This window comes from Phasianus colchicus, chromosome 1 (genome assembly GCF_987193195.1).
Source record: "Phasianus colchicus chromosome 1, bPhaCol1.hap1.1, whole genome shotgun sequence".
NCBI lineage: Eukaryota > Metazoa > Chordata > Aves > Galliformes > Phasianidae > Phasianus > Phasianus colchicus.
Genome location: NC_143436.1, coordinates 3,501,306 through 3,519,385, shown reverse-complemented (window position 1 = coordinate 3,519,385; position 18,080 = coordinate 3,501,306). Strand labels below are relative to the sequence as shown.

General features: G+C 43.8%; 1 protein-coding gene across 4 annotated transcripts in view; it reads right to left on the bottom strand.

Moving 5' to 3' along the window:
- The window catches only part of PLXNA4 (plexin A4), a 445,185-nt gene that overhangs the window by 206,089 nt on the left and 221,016 nt on the right, over nt 1-18,080 (bottom strand). For all 4 annotated transcript variants that reach the window (XM_090134078.1, XM_090134077.1, XM_090134080.1 and 1 more), the window contains one exon: nt 14,370-14,501. In XM_090134078.1, coding sequence (XP_089990204.1) covers nt 14,370-14,501 — 132 coding nt within the window. The remainder of the gene's footprint in view (nt 1-14,369; nt 14,502-18,080) is intronic.

Genomic DNA, 18,080 nt, shown 5'->3' with positions numbered 1-18,080 from the left:
CTAATTCTCTATTTTCTTTCTTGTAAGTTCTGAGGTTTGCAGAAATCTGGCATATACAGGTGGTGACTTTCTTACCCTAACACAATGGTGTTTCTTCTTCTAAGGTGGAGAGGAAGGGATGTAACTCAGAGGAGTGATGAGTGACGTCAGTATGACATGTCTTCTCTCTTGCTTTATGATCTGGCATGGAACTCATTCACCTGCAGCCTACTTCTAGTCTGAACCAAGGAAGAGGGCACTCAGAAAAAGGCTATGTCCATCTCTGGAATCTTCTAAGGAAACACTAAGGAGCCAACACATGGTTTAGCAGGACTTGGTGGTGATGGGTTGATGGTTGGACATGATGATCCTTAAGGTCTTTTCCAATCATAATGATTCTATGATTCTATACACCAGGCCTCAGCTGCACTTGACTACTCTCCCTGCCAACAGGTGAAAGAACAGATTCCCAAATTAACAGCAAATCACAGAGCCAGACCAAATATTTTTTCCCCAAAAAATTGGCAATAAACTCAAGGTGAATTTTTGATGGAGGAAAAAAAAAAAAGTAATGTTTTGAAGAAACAGTGGCAGAAAGGAATAAATATGAGAAAGAATATACCATTTAAACACACATGATATTTCTAGGGACCTGGCCCAGCTGAGAAAGAAACTTTCATCTTCCTAGTAAAGGAATTTGCTATTTTTCTAAGATCCTGAGGCAAAATTGGTGATGTTAAAACCTACAAACAATAACTTTAGATAAGAACAATATTATTCAAAAGTGCAATTATTTATCAGGTGTTATTTCTCCTTCCTTCCCTTAAGCAGTTGTGTGAGGAAGCAAATGAAGACATACCCAAGTCATACACCTACATTAAATAAGAAGGCTTCAGAACTTATCAAAGCCTGTTTTTGTGTCACAACCAACATTTTGCTGTTCTCAGTAGGACGAATACCCCCTTACAGCTGTTTGAGTACATCCCTGGGGAATAGAGGGGCAAGGAGTCACTACAAATAGTCGGCTATATAAACTCTGTGTCACATCCAGCAGTAGGTGGACTGACTGTCAGTTTACAAAGAAAGGCTAGAAGAGAGAAAGAGAGGCTATTTGGCTCGTGTGGGAGCTGGAAAAGCCTACGATATTTGCCACAAGCACTTTCATCTGTTTAACTGCAAAAATTAATGGAAACAAATGATCAGAAGACAATAAATGGATCTGTAGTTATCCTCACCAAGGAATCCTGATACTCTGTTTACATACCTAATGTTTGTTTTGAGACTCCACACTCTCTGCAAGATGCTTCATTGCATATGGTGTTGTCACTGTATTTTTTTTTTTCCTTTTTGATTTCTTGATCCAGGGTATGAAAGCAAGAAGCCCTGGATTGGTTCCCAAGCTTCTCTTTGCTGGGAAAGGAGGGATGCTCTTCAAGCAAAGCAGCTCAGTTGGAGCTTGGATGCAGAGAGATGTGAGATCCCGGATCCTGCAGCCACGAGGAGGTTGTAAAGCTCAGGGTCACCAAGAAGGCACCTATTTCCACTGCATTAGCAAATGTAGAGTATCCAAATCATGTTAGCTGGTATAAACTGCTATCTCCAAATGCTGTGTCCATGTTATCAAACAAAACAGGCCAAGTCTTGTTGACAAGTGATACTGCATCTACATCTGTATTTTTGGACATTATCAAATCACAGTCATTAATGTAGGAAAGACCACTAAGATCCTCAATCCAACCATCAGCTCATCCCTACCTTTCCCACTAATCATGTCCCTCAGTGCCACATCTATCCTTTCCTTAAACACCTCCAGGGATGGTGATTCTACCACCTCCCCGGGCAGCCTGCTCCAATTTGACCATTTGACCATTCTTTGCAGAAGAAATACAACTTGAACCTCCCCTGGTACAACTTAAGGCCATCACCTCTTGTCCTGTCATTGGATATCTGGGAGAAGATGTTCCCACCTCACTACAGCTTCCTTTCACGCAGTTGTAGAGAGCAATAAGGTCTCTCAGTATAGAACGAACTGCTTGCAAGAGCAAGGAAAACCACGATTTATTAAGACCAAAAAAAAGCAACAATAGCAAATGAAGGTAAATCCCACCTCCACTCTCAGGTCATTCCTGGTCCCGTATCACAGATCAGCAATTCCCAAGGTGTGCACACATATGGTTGGGAGGCTGGCCCATTCACTCATTTGATTCATGGCACAGCTTTATACACAAATCAAATTAAAACAACCAAAAAATAATAATTGTTTTCTTTATTTCATCCCTTTGGAACCACAAATTCAAGACTTGGAGGGGATATCAGAAATCCTTACCTAAACTGGACATAAGGTTCCCACACATACACAACCTGAAAAGATGGTGTTCTCCCAAATAGGGACCATACCTGCTTCCTTGAGGGGCACATGCAGCTGGATTTGTGAATGAGAATCACAGAAGCTGTTTTTCTCTTTGCAAGCACATGTTTAAGATGGACTGCGCAGACATTAGGTGTGTTTTCCCAAAGGTGTGAGCTCAACCTTGCAAAAGTGCTGAGTAAAGGAGTAAGTAATTAGTGATACATAGCATGTTCACCAAGTCCATTAGCTGGAAAGAAAAGCAAATCTGCAGCATGCTCAGCTGGAAAGAAAAGCAAACCTATAACATGCTTTGCATTCCTTCCCTGCATTTCCTTGCCTCATGACAGCATCCTTACAACCCCCTGCCTCTGAGGCAGCTCTCCCCAGCACAGTGCAGCTTCACATCCCACCAGGGATTGGCATTTCCAATCAATTAGATATGTCACCGGTGAATTTCTCTGCTAATTACTGGGGTTTATTATGTCTAAAGCCAGGTTAAATGCAGAATTCCTGAGGTCACACGAGGTCACCCAGACAATCAGTTCCACATTTTCCATAGCAAAAGAGCCCCCCATAATCAGTCACTGCCAAGTGGTTTATAATGACCAACCTGCCAGTTAATGGCCTGAGGTGAAAGTCTTGGGAGTAGATTATGCTCTTAGAGAGAGAGAAAAGAAAAATGTGAAACAGCAAAGAACATGGCCACCTTGAAGGGGACAGAACAGATGCGTGAAGCCCACGTTGGTGTGTTGGGGCAGAAGGAGATGGCTTCCTTTATACATAGGCAGCTCATAGACGGCAAGAAGAGTCTTCCATTGCACTGATCCATTCTCCAAATGTCCTTGGGTCTCAAGGGTGTCATGTGAAGCTATAATGGTGGTCATGGGTAAAAATCAACGGGGTTGTAAGCCTGGAGAACCTGGTAGGGCTGTTTGTGAAAAATATAGCACATAGCTCCCTTCAGAAGGCAAAGAAAAACATCTTCCCATCTGTTCTGGAGATGATAGAATTTTCAAATCTCTCCAGGCTCATTTCATCCTGTGGTTGAAAGATGTTCTGACCCTTACCAGTATTTTGTTCTGAGCCAGTTGTAGTGGAGCATGGAACAGCTCAGCCCAACTAAAGCACACAGAGACGCTCAAAGTGCATTGTGTTTGCAGAAGCAGCTGCCTGAAGACTCCTATTTAAATGTCAACACTGTTTTCAGAAACAATTATAGAGAATGCAAAAATAGCAATCAGGGTGTTACGTACATCTTCTCCATCCAAAGGCTGGCAGATGTGTTTATTTCATGAAGAAGCCAAAAGAGAATCACTTTAATTGCTGGATCCACAAGCTCCACCTAAAACACAATGCTACACAGGCTTCAAATTGAGGTTTCTTCCCTATACGGTGTGGAAGAGGCTAACACTTCTTGGGAGTGAAAGAAAGCTGAACCATACAGGCTCAGGTCACTCTGGTCTCAAGAGCATTCCCTGACTTATCACATTTATTAGAAGAGAAAAAAAGGGTACCCTGTCCTGATGGAGGTTGAGTTGGTGCAAATGTCCGCCTACACCCCTTCTGCCAATACTCTGTGAATCCAGGCACAGAAAGAGTATTTATGTGAATCATTCTGAAGATAATACTCTTTCTAAACTCATTCTTGCTTTGATGTTTAGAGGAAACAAAAGTTACGTTTGCTTTCTGGGACAACTATCAATAAATGAACTCCAAAAGTGCATTGGAGGTTCCTTCCAGAGAAAGCTTCCCAAATCACAGAATCATAGAATCATGAAGGTTGAAAAAGACCTCTAAGATCATCTAGTCCAACCATCAACCTGTCACCACCAAGCCCACTGAACCATACCACTCAGTACCACAAATTACATCACTGGAACAGAGAGCTTATAAGAGCACCATCTTTAATACACAAGAAATACAGCATGCTTTACAAACTCACAGATGCATCACAAAGGCATGCATGGATCCAAGGTCTCGGAGGAGTGTAAGAGTAGTTTTGTACACTGGAGTTCAGGACTAGAGGAAAAGGAGAATCCCTTCATTCAATAAAGGAAAGGAGTCAGAATGGAATGAATAGTGCTGGAATTGAGATGAGCTAGCAAGACTAACTAACAGTTTAAAGACCATTATCTCAAGAAGTTCCTACTTCAACCTATTCAAAAGGACATGGGGCACTTGGCAGAGAAATTATCCTGTCCCCATACAACACCCATTGAATGAGCAGACAGTCATACAACCCTTGGTATTGATTTTATTGCCTCAAAGAAACTTCTCAACCCCAGGATTGCCACGTTGCCATCACGGAGAAACATTGCTGGTAGGTGGATGGTTGGACTGGATGGTCTTTTACAACCTTGATGATTCTCTGATTCTGTGTTTATCATATCCACATAGCCTCAGGTGTGTATCCAAGAGGGATATCTAGGGAATATCATTACAGCAATAGGTGACTTCCTGGCCTGTGCAGTCCATCTACACAAATGTGCTTCCATGGCACAGCATACCAAGTCCATGCTACGAACAAAAATACAGATGCATTCTATCTCTGCTCACTGCAGGGAAGTTGGACTGGCTGACCCATAAGGGTCCCTTCCAACTCAAACAACTCTATAATTCTGTGCATCAGAATCAATGACCAGTTTGGTTCACTGCCTAAGAATACCTTCATAAAGGAAAAACACAAAGCCAAAAAATCCCACCATCCACAAAGAAAAATCCCCACAAAGTAAAACAAAACCGAATTAGCATTCAAGAATTCCCATTGCTTCCTCATCTTGTTAGGAGATACTACAAGAAAATTTTTTCAGGGTAGTTGAGTATACTATTATCCAAACACCAACAGTAAAACACAGCATGACATCAAAGTTCCTTTTTAAAAGAAATGAACATAAAAGCCAGCTTGCCATTCAAGGGCAGGTTCTGACGTGGTTTTATTTTCCTCATCCTACAACACCCGCCTATGTTGATAATGGCATAAAATGATGAGAGACATTTAGCAGGGAAATAAAGCAAGAAAGGCACAAAGTAAAATGGGGAATAGGGGGGAAAAAAAAACAAACTGTAGAACAATTAAAAAATGATGTTGACCAAAAAAAAAAAAAACCAAAAAAACCTGGCTATTAATCCCCACTAGAAAGGAGCACTCTTAGCAGCTCAGGAACATTTACCACAAAATAGAACTAGAAAACAAAAGCTCTGTACAGTCATGGTGCAAGGAAATGCCTTGAGAATAGTAAATAGTTTCTTTAAAGAAAAATATATGAGCCTGCAATGGAAACAACTTTTGAAACATATTTAAAATGCAATGATTAAGAGAAGAGCCCTGACAGCCACAGGGCACCAAACCAGGAAAGCACTCAAGCATGTGTTAGATTGAAAAGATTAAACCCAAGAGGTATAGAAGTGACTGCATTGAAGGTTTCCTGAGCCAGGGTCACTGCCTTACCCAAATCCTCCCTCCCTGGGAGCACTGGTGCCCAGCAGAATACCAAAGCAGAGGGTGATTAAACACTGGTGCTTTCAAGTGACCTGCAAATGTAAGGTCTGAGCGAGGCAGCTCAGAGGAGGAGACCTGGCTGTCACAGAGATTGGAGGAGACAGATGTTTAATGGAGTCCAGGATTACAGATCTGGCACGCTTCACATGTAATCATCAGCTTCTTAGGTTTCCTCTTTCTTCTCCCCTTCTGAGTAAGTTACAGGGTCAGGGGCTGGGGGAGGAGGGAATGAAGATTTTCAGATTTCTACCTAAATTCCTTGAGCTGCCCTTAATACTCTGACCTATTCCAAGCTGAAACCACAGCCAGAGCACCAAGAAATGGGAGTGGATATATTATTTTTATATATATATAACGGGAGTATTGCATTGAACTCCACAGATCTGCACTGTTCTCCCCAAGCAGAGCTCAGCAGGCTGTGTTTGACTCGCAGGAGCCACACCACAGAGGAATAACACCACGATCAATAGGGCCAGCTGACCCATGCACAGTGTGCCAGGCTGCCCTGAGCCCCAGGGGAGACATCAGCACAACTTCCCACCCATCATCCACATGTGAGGATCAATAGTCCCTGCCACTTCTCTCCCAGGGAGTAACTCCACAAATGTTTTTTGTACTTACGGGCATTGCTCACTTTTTCCTTCAGCCTTCCTAGTATTTTGCTATTTTTTGTGCAAAGGAAAGCTACTGTTTGTGAAATCAGAGCCCTGAATGGGACCCTGTAAATAGAGCAGAACAAGGGATCCCACTTAAAAATGCAGGGGAAAGGAGGAGGAAGACATGGTTGCTGGTTCAACCTATCTCATCCCTCACATCACAGTCCCAGGCAACCCCCTATACAGACACAATCAGAGAATGAGGGAATGACTTAGGTTGGAAGGGTCCTTAAAGATCAAGCTTCAACTCCCCTGACATGAGCTGGATGCCCCCCACTACATCAGGCTGCCCAGGGCCCCATCCAGGCTGGCCTTAAAACCCTCCAAGAATAGGGCATCCACAACTTCTCTGGACACCCTGTAAAGAGTCCCAAAGGTTAAACAATCCATTCCCTATAGGAACACTGTGCCTTCAAGTGTCCCCAAACATCCTCCAGTTCCTACACTGAAGCAACCCATGGAGGAAGCAGCTTGGTACAGAGAGGACTTTAGCAAGCTGAGAGAAGAATGCTGACATTAGATATTGCTGTTTCAATTTCTGGAGGTGAAGCTCCAGATGCTCACGTATCTCATGGTATGAAGATGTACATTGGTGGAATTTCTTCTTTTGCCACAGAGGACTCACCTGGGACATCTCCAAGACCTTGAATTGGTCTCATCCTCATTGGCTCACCCCAGTCTTCTGTTATTTATGACCCCACTGCAGCACACAACCACCCCGCATGTGATTGAGATACTAAGTGTCCCTGCTCCCTTAACGCTGCCAAAGCTTTGTCCTAGGATATCCGCATGCAAACAGCAAATGAGTTAAAATCAAGCTAAATTATGACTTTTTTCCTTGCCATAATATGCATTATGCTGATAAAGTATTATTTCAAGAGAGTCAGCAGCACAATGTGCTGCAGTTTTGCCAGTGGGCCAAATCGCTTTTATCATTCTTGGCTGGGAAATACAGGCACTCGGTGTCTTTTCCATCCTTAGCTGAGCATCAATGCAGGGTTTTCCATCCATGCAGTCATTTCTCAGAGGGCATCTCAACTTAGTTAACAGGCCCTTAATTAGGTGAAAGCAAATGCAAGAAAGAGCCGAGTTCAGCCTCTGATATTGCTGAGGGTGATAAGTGGTATTTTAAAGGCAGGAAAGGACAGTCAAAAAGAACAAAAGTTGCCTTGGCCGCCAACTGGGATTATACTCTGTGCTTATTAGAGGTTGACTGAACTCTAGGAACTTTTCTTCTTCATATGTTTTGTTCGGGACTGCCCAAAAGCAGGGTGGCTGAGCAATGAAACAGGCAGTTAGGAAATCCTTCTTAAAGAGAGCCAAACAAAACACAACTTCACAAAGAAAAATTATATTTCGGCACTTTACCCAGACTCTTAAAAGCTCTGATGACTCTGGTCTTACTGAGCATGTCAGCCTCAGAGCATCAAATTACTCCAGAAAAGAGACTGTGCTGTCATATCCTTCCCTCCCAGCTTTTATAGGTTGAACAGTGAAGTCCTGCAGAAGACCTGAACATCTCTGAAGAGTCCCTGGAGGTGTTCAAGACCAGGCTGGATGGGGTCCTGAGCAAACTGGTCTAGTACCAGATCTGGAGGTTGGTGGCCCTGTCTGTGGCCTGGGAGTTGGAACTTGATGATCCTTGGGGTTCCTTCTCACCCAAGCCATTCTATGATTCTATGAGTCAGTGTGTACAGTTGTGTGCTCCACACAACACACTTTACAAGATGACACCCTTCTACAAGATGACATTTTCCCAATAGCCATCAAGTCAGCAGAGTGAAATGATAGACATCTGCAGCAGCAATGCCACCATTTGTAACAGCTTATAATAGCTTATGGGTGTCTCTGCTGCTTTGAAATCCCAGGTCAAAAAGTCACACTTATTGGACAATCTCAGCTTTCTCTTTTCAAGTATAATCATTTCAGTCTCTTCTGGTCTTGGACCAATGATGAAAAACGTGGCCTGCACGCAACCTGGTGGCTCACAAACAAACAAATGTAAATTTACAGGAAAAAAACACTTGAGTTATTTTTAAAACTTGTGATCTTGAGCCAGTGTTTCTGGGGACAGGCTCAGGCTGACAATCCCCAGGAAACAGCCACTCCAAACTGAGGGCTTAATGCTAATTGAAATCTTGCGCAAAGACCACATTTGAAGAAATTATGTTGTAATTAGGTAAAGTTATTAGTGATTGCTTTAACTAATTGATACGATAACACGATCGGCAGACAAGATTTTAATCAGTGGTCATGAAATCAGAAGTAAACTAACCAGTCACTACCTCCTCCTTTGCAGCTAATTTGCACACAATAATTCTGTTGCAGATAATGACTCAGCGTCAAAAAGAAGACTAAATCTCAGGAGACAAATAGGTAAAAGCCTCCCCCATGTTAATGAGAAACAGACACAGAAAGGCCAAAAAGATCCTGTCAACATGATTTGTAATACCATTACTTAATTTTTACCAAATGCTTTTTCTGCCACGCTTTAGCCGAAGCACATATTTATTTGATATTGCATTGGCAAAGTTTAAAAGAGCCCCCAAAATACCTGTCTGCTTCTGCTATGCATGACCTGACCCATCTCACCTTTGATTTTTAGGGAGTGATAGCACTGCACTGATGTGGGTTTTTCTCAGATCATGGATGCCTTTCTGGCAGTTTATAGGAAAGAAGCACAACTTTCTGCTGGAGTGTGACTCTGAGTCACCTGAAAAAGCCAGCCTGCCTGCACAGACAGGGACAGAAAACCTCCTTCCTTGAGTAAAACATGGGGTTACTTAAATATTCACAGAACGGTGTCCTCTTTAACCATTAGTAAACCAGAAGTGGGAGGCAGCTCAAAGCCTTGGAATTTTAATAATACGAAGTTGAGGGCTCTTGCTGTTTACTTTTTTTTTTCCCCCATCCTTTCAGTTCCTTTTCTCTAGCTGTTCTCTTTGATCCCCTTATATCAAAGGGAAGAGCTAAGATTCTCGTATCTTGGAGTTGCTTCCAGGTGTTGCATCAGTTTTGCAAAACACTTCCAAGCACTGGGAGAGTCCCAGGAGTCTGACATGTTGAAATGGAGTTATTTAGGGGGTTGATTGAGTGACCTTTCCATAACTAGTCCAAAGCCACAAGAGGAAAATGACCATCCTGCACCTCATGGCATCCAGAGCTGGGTTGAGTATATCAACACTTCAGCATCAAGGAGACATGGCCATTCAGCAGCGTGGAGACAGCTGGAACAGGAGAGAGCTAAGAAATGGAGCAACACAAAAGCCTGCAAATGGGAAGACAGAGCTACAGAGAATGGGTAAGATTGGAGATAGAAGCAGAAAAAGTAGCAAAGTGATGAAAGAGGCACTTCAAACACTGCATAGAATGTCAGGGAATTTGTAGTCTCAGGCTTCTTATCTGAGAGGAGAAAGTTGTGATGACCAATCATTCCTTTTCCATCATTTGATCGCTCTTCCTATAAAATATATTTTTATATGGATAGAATAATGGTGAAAAGTTGCTGCATTCTGCTCCTGAGAGCTCAGCATTGTGAGGAACTGCAAGGGAGGATCAAGGACCACAGGGCTAAGCAGGGCTCCCTGCTCCCTTGGAGCCCAGGTTCACAGAATTACAGAATGACTTAGGTTGGAAGGAATCTTAAAGATCATTGAACTCCAGCCCCCATGGAATGAGCTGGCTGCCCCCCATTAGATCAGGCTTCCCAGGTCCCCATCCAACCTGATGAGGTTCAACACGGCAAAGTGCAGAGTTTTGCACTTGGGCCGGAGGAATCCCAGGCATCCATACAGACTGGAAGGAGAAGTCCTTGAGAGCAGCCCTGTGGAGAAGGACCTGGGGGTCCTGATAGATGAAAAACTTAACATGAGCCAGCAGTGTGCCCTTGTGGCTCAGAAGGCAAATGGTGTCCTGGGCTCCATCAGAAGAGGGGTGGCCAGCAGGGACAGAGAGGTGATTGTCCCCCTCTACTCTGCTCTTGTGAGGCCCCATCTGGAGTACTGTGTCCAAGTGTGGAGCCCCCATTACAAAAAAGACAGGGAGATTTTGGAAAGGGTCCAGAGGAGAGCCACGAAGACGATCAGGGGACTGGAGCACCTCCCCTATGAGGACAGGCTGAAAGAGCTGGGCTTGTTCAGCCTGGAGAGAAGGCTGTGAGGTGACCTCATTGCAGCCTTTCAGTACCTAAAGGGAGCCTACAAAGAGGAGGGGAATCAACTCTTTGAAAGGGTAGATAACTGCAGGACGAGGGGAAATGGTTTTAAGTTGAGGGAGGGGAGATTTAGGTTGGACGTCAGGGGGAAGTTCTTTACAGAGAGAGTGGTGAGGTGCTGGAACAGCTGCCCAGGGAGGTTGTGGATGCCCCATCCTGGAAGTGTTCAAGGCCAGACTGAATGGGGCCATGGGCAGCCTGGTCTAGAATTAAATGGGGAGGTTGGTGGCCCTGCATGTGGCAGGGGGGTTGGAGATTCATGATCCTTGAGGTCCCTTCCAACTCTGGCCATTCTGTGAATCTGTGAAACCTGGCCTTGAACATCTGCAGGGATGGAGTATTCTCAACCCCTCTGAGCAGCATATGGCAATGCCTCATTACCCTCTGTGTAAAATATTTATTCCTAACAACTAACCTAAATCTTCCCTCTTTTAGTTTAAAGCCATTCCCCCTTGTCCTATCACAATTAAACTGGTTGCAGCCAGGCAGATGCTGCTTTTACACATGCCTTGTGATATTTTTTAAAAGACAACAAGTCAGGTTTATAGCAGCAGTGCTTTGAAGGCGTTTCAGATTAAAAGATGCCATGCTGAGCTGGGTCCTAATACCTCACTGGCTTGGGGTACGGCAAGAGCAATGCGTGCTGGGACTGTCAAAGCTGTAATAGAATAGAGGCAAGCTGGAAAATTTAGTTTTATTATTGGATCTTCCATTCCCATTGAGGATTGATGAGTAATGAAGTTGAGCTTGGCAAAACTGCTTTTAATGGAATGGCTGAATACACAACAGAATTGCTCTTATCTCTGGGACACAGCAAGGGGTGAGCCCTGAAGACCGAGGTTGAAGAAAACCCAGTCCATGTCTGCCTTCAAAAAGGTCACGCCAAGCTGCCACCCTCCTGTCCCTCATCTCCACAGACCTCAAAATGTAAAGGGATTGCTGTGAGCACTGAAAAATTTTTGCTAGACCAACCAGCCCAAAGGAGACAAACATCAGGGCTTCATCCATGTGTGAAAAGGACCATATGACATGGTTGGTTTCTACAATGGACAAAATACATGCTCCCCAATGCCACAACATTTTTCATCTTGCCTGCACTGATGGCAAAACTCTGCACCTACCCTCAGCCATCCCACCACCACATACTGAGGCCAAATAGATGTTTATCCAAGCACTTGAAGTGTGTTCACACAGAATCACAAAGGATGGAGCCTCAAGTGATCATCAAGTTCAACCCCACTGCTCAGGCAGGTTCCCTACAACAGGCAGGCATCTAGACTAGTGTTGAATATCTCCATGGAAGGAGACTCCATAGCATCGAGGGGCAACCTGTTCCAGTGCTCTGTAATCCTTACCATAAAGAATTTCTTCATGTTAATATGGAACTTCCTACAGTTTTAGGCCTTTACTCCTTGTGCTATCACTACACACCACCAAGAAGAGACTAGCCTCATCCGTTTTCCTCCCACCTCCCTTTAGATTTATCAGATATATGTACCATGGGCACACAGATAGCATACCTTATTGCCATGATGGCAGCTCTATCACTTGCATTGCTTCCTATATCATAAACAAAACCAGAAATGGGCAATGGCTTGTGTAGGAGGTAAGAACTGAGTAAACAGTGATGAGCAGCATGTATTTTCCCCACTGCCCTCTCCTAGAGAGAATCAGGAGAGCTCCTGTGTGAGCTGCTAGACCAACCAGCCCAAAGGAGACAAACATCTCAGGCTGGTAAATGTGAAAGGCTGTAGAGTGATGGGATCTGAAGGGAGTTGTCCCAAAGTGGATGGTCTTGGCAGCTCTGAAATCAGTGGACTAGATTTTGGTGTATCATCATGGCATCAAGGCTTTCACTGTGTGGGAAGCCTCACTCTACTTAAATAAAAGGACTCCCTGACTAAAATCATGGTGAATAGATTGTGTCTTGTCACAAGTTTCATAGAAGTTCATTAGCATCACTTGCCTCCAGCTTCCCACCCCATCCCAGCAGATGACTTGGACTGTTTTCACCTTGACACTGAAGAAGACATCCCATCCTTCCAAGCATTATGAAAAAGAGCAGATGAAAAAGAAGTTCCAGCTCTGTCACCATACCCTTTTTCCTGTGTTAACATCTCACAGCATCTCTAATGAAGATGAATGTATAGAGTTGCTCCACTCCCCAAACCATATTTGAGTTATTCATAGCTTAGAGGAAAGAGATGGAAACAAAAGAGACCTCACAGACACAGAAAACATTTAAAATAAAGTGTTTCAAGCACACAAAATGGCAGTCTTGGAAACTATAACACCCCAGACTATGCAGAGAAGAAAAACAATCAGCCTGCAAATTCTGAGCTCCTGGACCACAGCAACCCCACTAACCACTTCCATTCAAAACCCACACATATCTCTGTCTTATTGCCCTAGGAAAACTAACTAAGGTAAAGGCTAGTCATTTCAGTATCAGTCACAGTCTAGAAAACAGCCACCTTAAGAAGATATGAAGGTGTATAAAATCATAACAGGTGGAGATGGGATGATTATTCACTTTCATTTTTAAGAGGCAGGAATTAGTGGGTAGAAAAACCTGTCGTAATGGTGGAAGTGTGGAGAAGATAATGTTGCCCATTTCTGTCCTGGACACTGCTAACTCTTGGCCACTGCAGCACAATGCTGACAGAGAGTCAAAGCACAGGACACAGTATCTAAAGGGGAATCTGGTGTTAGGGAACTTTTGGCAGTTTGTGAAGGCAATAAGAAGCATATCAGGTTTGTGTTTTTTATTTGGTGCCATTTACAAGATGCAAGGTTAGGAGAGTTGTTTTTACTCAATGAATCCTAATGTATGGGTGAACAGACTGCTCTTGGATTGGTGGCCTGCACTAGACCTGGAGGTGCACAGTAGGGCACTTGCACTGCCCTGCCACATTCCCTCATTGCTCCCTTTTGTCTAGACATCCTAAGACTGCTTTACAAACATGCATAAAACAACCAGTTACAATACTTCAAGTCCTTGCACGTTCACAAGGCTAATTACAAGCAATCAATTTTTTCATGTCAAACTCATTCTTCCCAACTCAAGGAGCAAACTTCCCTACAGTCAAGCACTCTGCCAAAATCAGTTAGATTTCCATGCTGAAGACCCAGATTGGATCTTCCACGCACTCTGGCCAGTAGTATTTTCAGTAACAATAATGCTAATAACACAACAAGAATGTCACTCAAAACCATGTCCTCACCAGGGCGGGCCGTGTCTCCCACTCTAGATCACTATGTCTCAGGAAAGCTCCAACTACTCCAAATACTCCATTTGGAGCCAAAAGATTCAGCTTTGCACTTACTCTATTCATATCTGTGGCAGATGTAGCCACAGTTTGAGTGGGGGTGGAGAGAACGTGGTACACAGCAGATGCAACAGCAGCTCCTTGTCATGTAGCCAGTAGGACGTGTAATTGCATCAGGCAATGCTGGGGGTGGTTCCTCCCCCTTAGGTCTGTGCCCCTGTCCTCTTAATAATCTTCATCAGTGTATAAGTGCAATGGTTTCTAAGCACAATCATTAGATATTCAACAGTGCACGAGTATCTTTTGCAGTAACTGTTCACTGAGAATGTCACATCTAATTCTGCCATCCATAGCACGATCAAGCTAAAAGCTTTCAGAACACCAGATGGACAGGGCTTCTTACCTGCTTCTCAGACATGATATAGAGGTGTTCATGATCCATTGAGAAGGCCATGTCCCTTAAGATGGGGCCATTGTCCACCACCTGCACTATCTCATACTCCAGTGTGTTCTTGGTGGTGCCATCCACACGGATCTGCAGGGCAAAAACAAAGGTAGGGAGAGAACATGAGTAGTTTTCCTCCTTCCATTTAGACTGCAGAATAATCGTTAGAAATTGTGTTCTTGTTCATGCCTTTTGGATAACAACCCCCATCATCACAAAATAAACTTCTCCCATGCTTCCTCACTTAAAGGACAATGCAGCTTAACTGCTGCTGCTGATCCCATCAACACAAAAGATCCATAGAAGAACAATCCAGAGCTTGCTAATTTTCTCTGGCACTGTCAGTGTATTACTGTTGTTGTATTACTATCAGTGTATCACTGTTGCTGGCTGGACAAATCTTACCAAAAATTAGGATATAAAGGACAGAACTTATGGTGATGATGAGCAAAAGAGGAAAAAAACACACAAGAGTCTTCCAGATTGACTCACTCAAATGCTAGTCAGATACTATTATCGTTCTTATTACTAATATTCCATGGAGGAATATATTACTGCAGAACGTATAATACAACACAGGCTATTTCTCTTGTTGATTACCTATATCTGATATTGAAATCTGTCCTGCACAATTATGACACCTTATGATTCCAGCTACAACTCATAACAGGGAGTCACTTAGGGACATCAATAACTGATTATGAGAATGCTGTCCCAGTTTATCCCTGACAGTACGACAGAACTATAGAAGAAATTGCACAAAACTCAATAGGTTTCTCTCTTTACAGGTCTAAAGTTAATCTGTAGAGACTGGACTGAAAAACAGTTGAAGAAGGTTTCTAATCTTTTCCATTAGCATAATCACAATTCAGGATAATCTAGCTATCCACAGAAGTATTGGGTCTATCTGCATATTCTAGACTCAGTATTTCAGCAAAACTCACGACCACACAATTCAGAGATGCATCTACATTGCTTCCCTCGCAGTGTTTACTCTCACTTCCCGAAAATCTTGTATCCCACAGCAATCCCAACATTACAATACCCTCCCTAGTTTCCCAAGATACAGCAGATCTGTTTCGTGCTCCAAATGATGATCTCTGTATCTTTCTGAGAAAAGCAGATCAAATGCTTCCAGATCCTGGTTTGTAATTGTGCTGAGCGAAAAAAAAAAAAAAACCACACCCAGAAGGGAACAGCACAGCATGGAAAAATGACAGTATTAAGACCCATTCCCACTGTTCCGTGGCACACAGCTTGTTACTTCTAGATCGACGGTTTTTTTTTTTTTGCCAAGAAACTGAGCCTGAATCATCTTCTGTATTAAAAAGGAAAACAGAAAGGAAAAAAGGGAACAACAAAGGTCCGAAAAACCTGTATAAAGAAAGGGCTGCAATGATCATAGAACCATATGAGTTGGAATGGACCCTTGGAAGTCATCTAATCCAACTCCCCTGCACTGAACAGGACCACCTACAACCTGATCAGGTGTTCAGAGCCCCATTCAACATGAGCTTGATTGTCTCCAGGGATGGAGCATCCACCTCTCTGGGCAACCTGTGCCTCACCACCCTTATTGCAAAAAACTTATTTTCTTATATCCAGTCTAAATCACCCTTTCCAAAGGAGACCAGAGGATGTGTGATTGGTTTATCATCTTGATGGATCTGGTATTGATAGAAACACATTCCTCAGTGTTAGCACAAAAAGAGGTTGGGGCCTTAAGCCCAACATCAAGCATCCATGCCTCCCAGTATCAGTGAGCACCTGGTAGAAAAGGGCTCATTCATATCCTTTATCTCCTTGGTCTCTGCTTAAAAGTAGTCACTGACATGATTCACATGTGAGGTAAAGAAGAAAGAGGCCAATGAGCTCAGGATAAACTCTTCCTCTTAGGACAGTCAGAAGAAAGGAAGGACAAGCAAAAAGGAATGAAGGTGGAGAAACACAGGAACCTGTACATTGAGGCACTGCCCCAGGCAGCTCACATAACCCTGTAACAGAAGCTTTTCCAATTTCCTATGGGGACTTCTCTGCACCGAGTTCTCACTGTCAGAGGGCAATGACTGAGCTTTGTCTGCTGCTTCAGCTTTGCCCCCATTTCCCATCCCCTGTGGCTGCTCCAAACAAACCTCACATTTTCGCTGCCTTGACCTTGATTTCTCAGCATCATCAGGGTCAGATCTGCAGGCCATCAGATATGTAAGCAGCCAATTATCACCCCAGGCTCAGTCACTATCCCCAGCCTTTGCCAGCCCCATTAGAGGAGAAGGAGCTTGGAGACAGAAGAGGCAGGCAGAAGAAATAACCAGCTGGAGTTAACAAACAGCACGGACATGAGGCACAGACCCCTGGGATCTCCCCTGTGGTCTTGGTGCAGGTAAAAGATTGCAGAGGTTTTACACTAGGAAAACAGTGATACTTGGAAGGGATTTAACAGCTATCGCTAACCTAATTGGCTGCAAAATCATTATGGTGCAGAGGAGGGGGGAGGGCTCATTGCACTGAACATGTGCAAGCACACACACATGCACTCATGCCTACACAGCCTAACAGCTGTAAGTGCAGAGATCTCTTCTTCTAGCCAAAGCTATTAAATAAGGAAAGAGAAAATTCAGAAAGTGGCCAAAAAGTCTGGTAGACATTCACCCACACCGCAAAGATTATGCAAGCCCTGTGCCAGCAAAGAGATGATATTGCACCTTGCATCCAGAAGTCTGGCCCCTAAATCAAGTCCTATCTTATCCTGTCTTCAACTCTGGCCTTCGTGTGCTCAACCGCAGGCACTGAGCCTAAAGAATCTCCATCTTTGTGGAACAATCTTGCTGCTGAGCATCAAGCAATACAATTGCAATCTTAGAGTTTTATTCCCCACTCCCAAGCATCCACTAAAATTAAAGCATTTGAGTTTGGAGGGGGGAAAAAGCCAGGGAGTCTATAAAGGGGAAACAAGGAGATTCTGATCTAGGCTTGCAGGTGGTCATCACTGATGTCAGGGACACATATACAATATATCCATGCTGCTGAATGCAAGTGAACTGAAAGCACACACCAGCATTTTCCTCTGTTCTTGCTTTCATTAGTTGATATCAGCCATAAGCATGGAGCTGGGGTGCTGAAGCAGATGGAGTTTTCTTCTGACTGAAGTACAGATATTCTTATATTGGAGATGTTCTTAATAGGCTGTGAGAGAAGAGCCTGAGTAAGAGTCCAGAGGGATTTCTCCTTGAATCTGGATGTGAACCCGTAACATCTCTGCAAGGTAGGAGGGTGGAGAGCAAGGCAATAATAGAAGGAGGGGCTCCAGGACTGTATGCAAGTCCAAAAATGCTCAGCCCACCACTGCCAGATGTGCATGCACTCATCCACAAACATGCTCATCACCTTCACTGCTGGAAGACCCGTTCCTATTGCCTGCACACCTGCCCTACTCAGCACTCCAAATCACCATCCAACCCCACCACCATGCCTGCCACCACCCATAGGACTGACACCAACCACCTTTTACCCAGCACCCTGATAATCCTCCATTGCCCCACAGCCAACACACAAGCAGAGCTCCTGGGGATCAGCTCATTCAGACTGCACATTAATTCTGCTTCTCGGAAGGCTGCGCTTGCTGGGCTTCATTCTGCAAAGCTGGCTGCTATTAAAACATCAGCATGATGC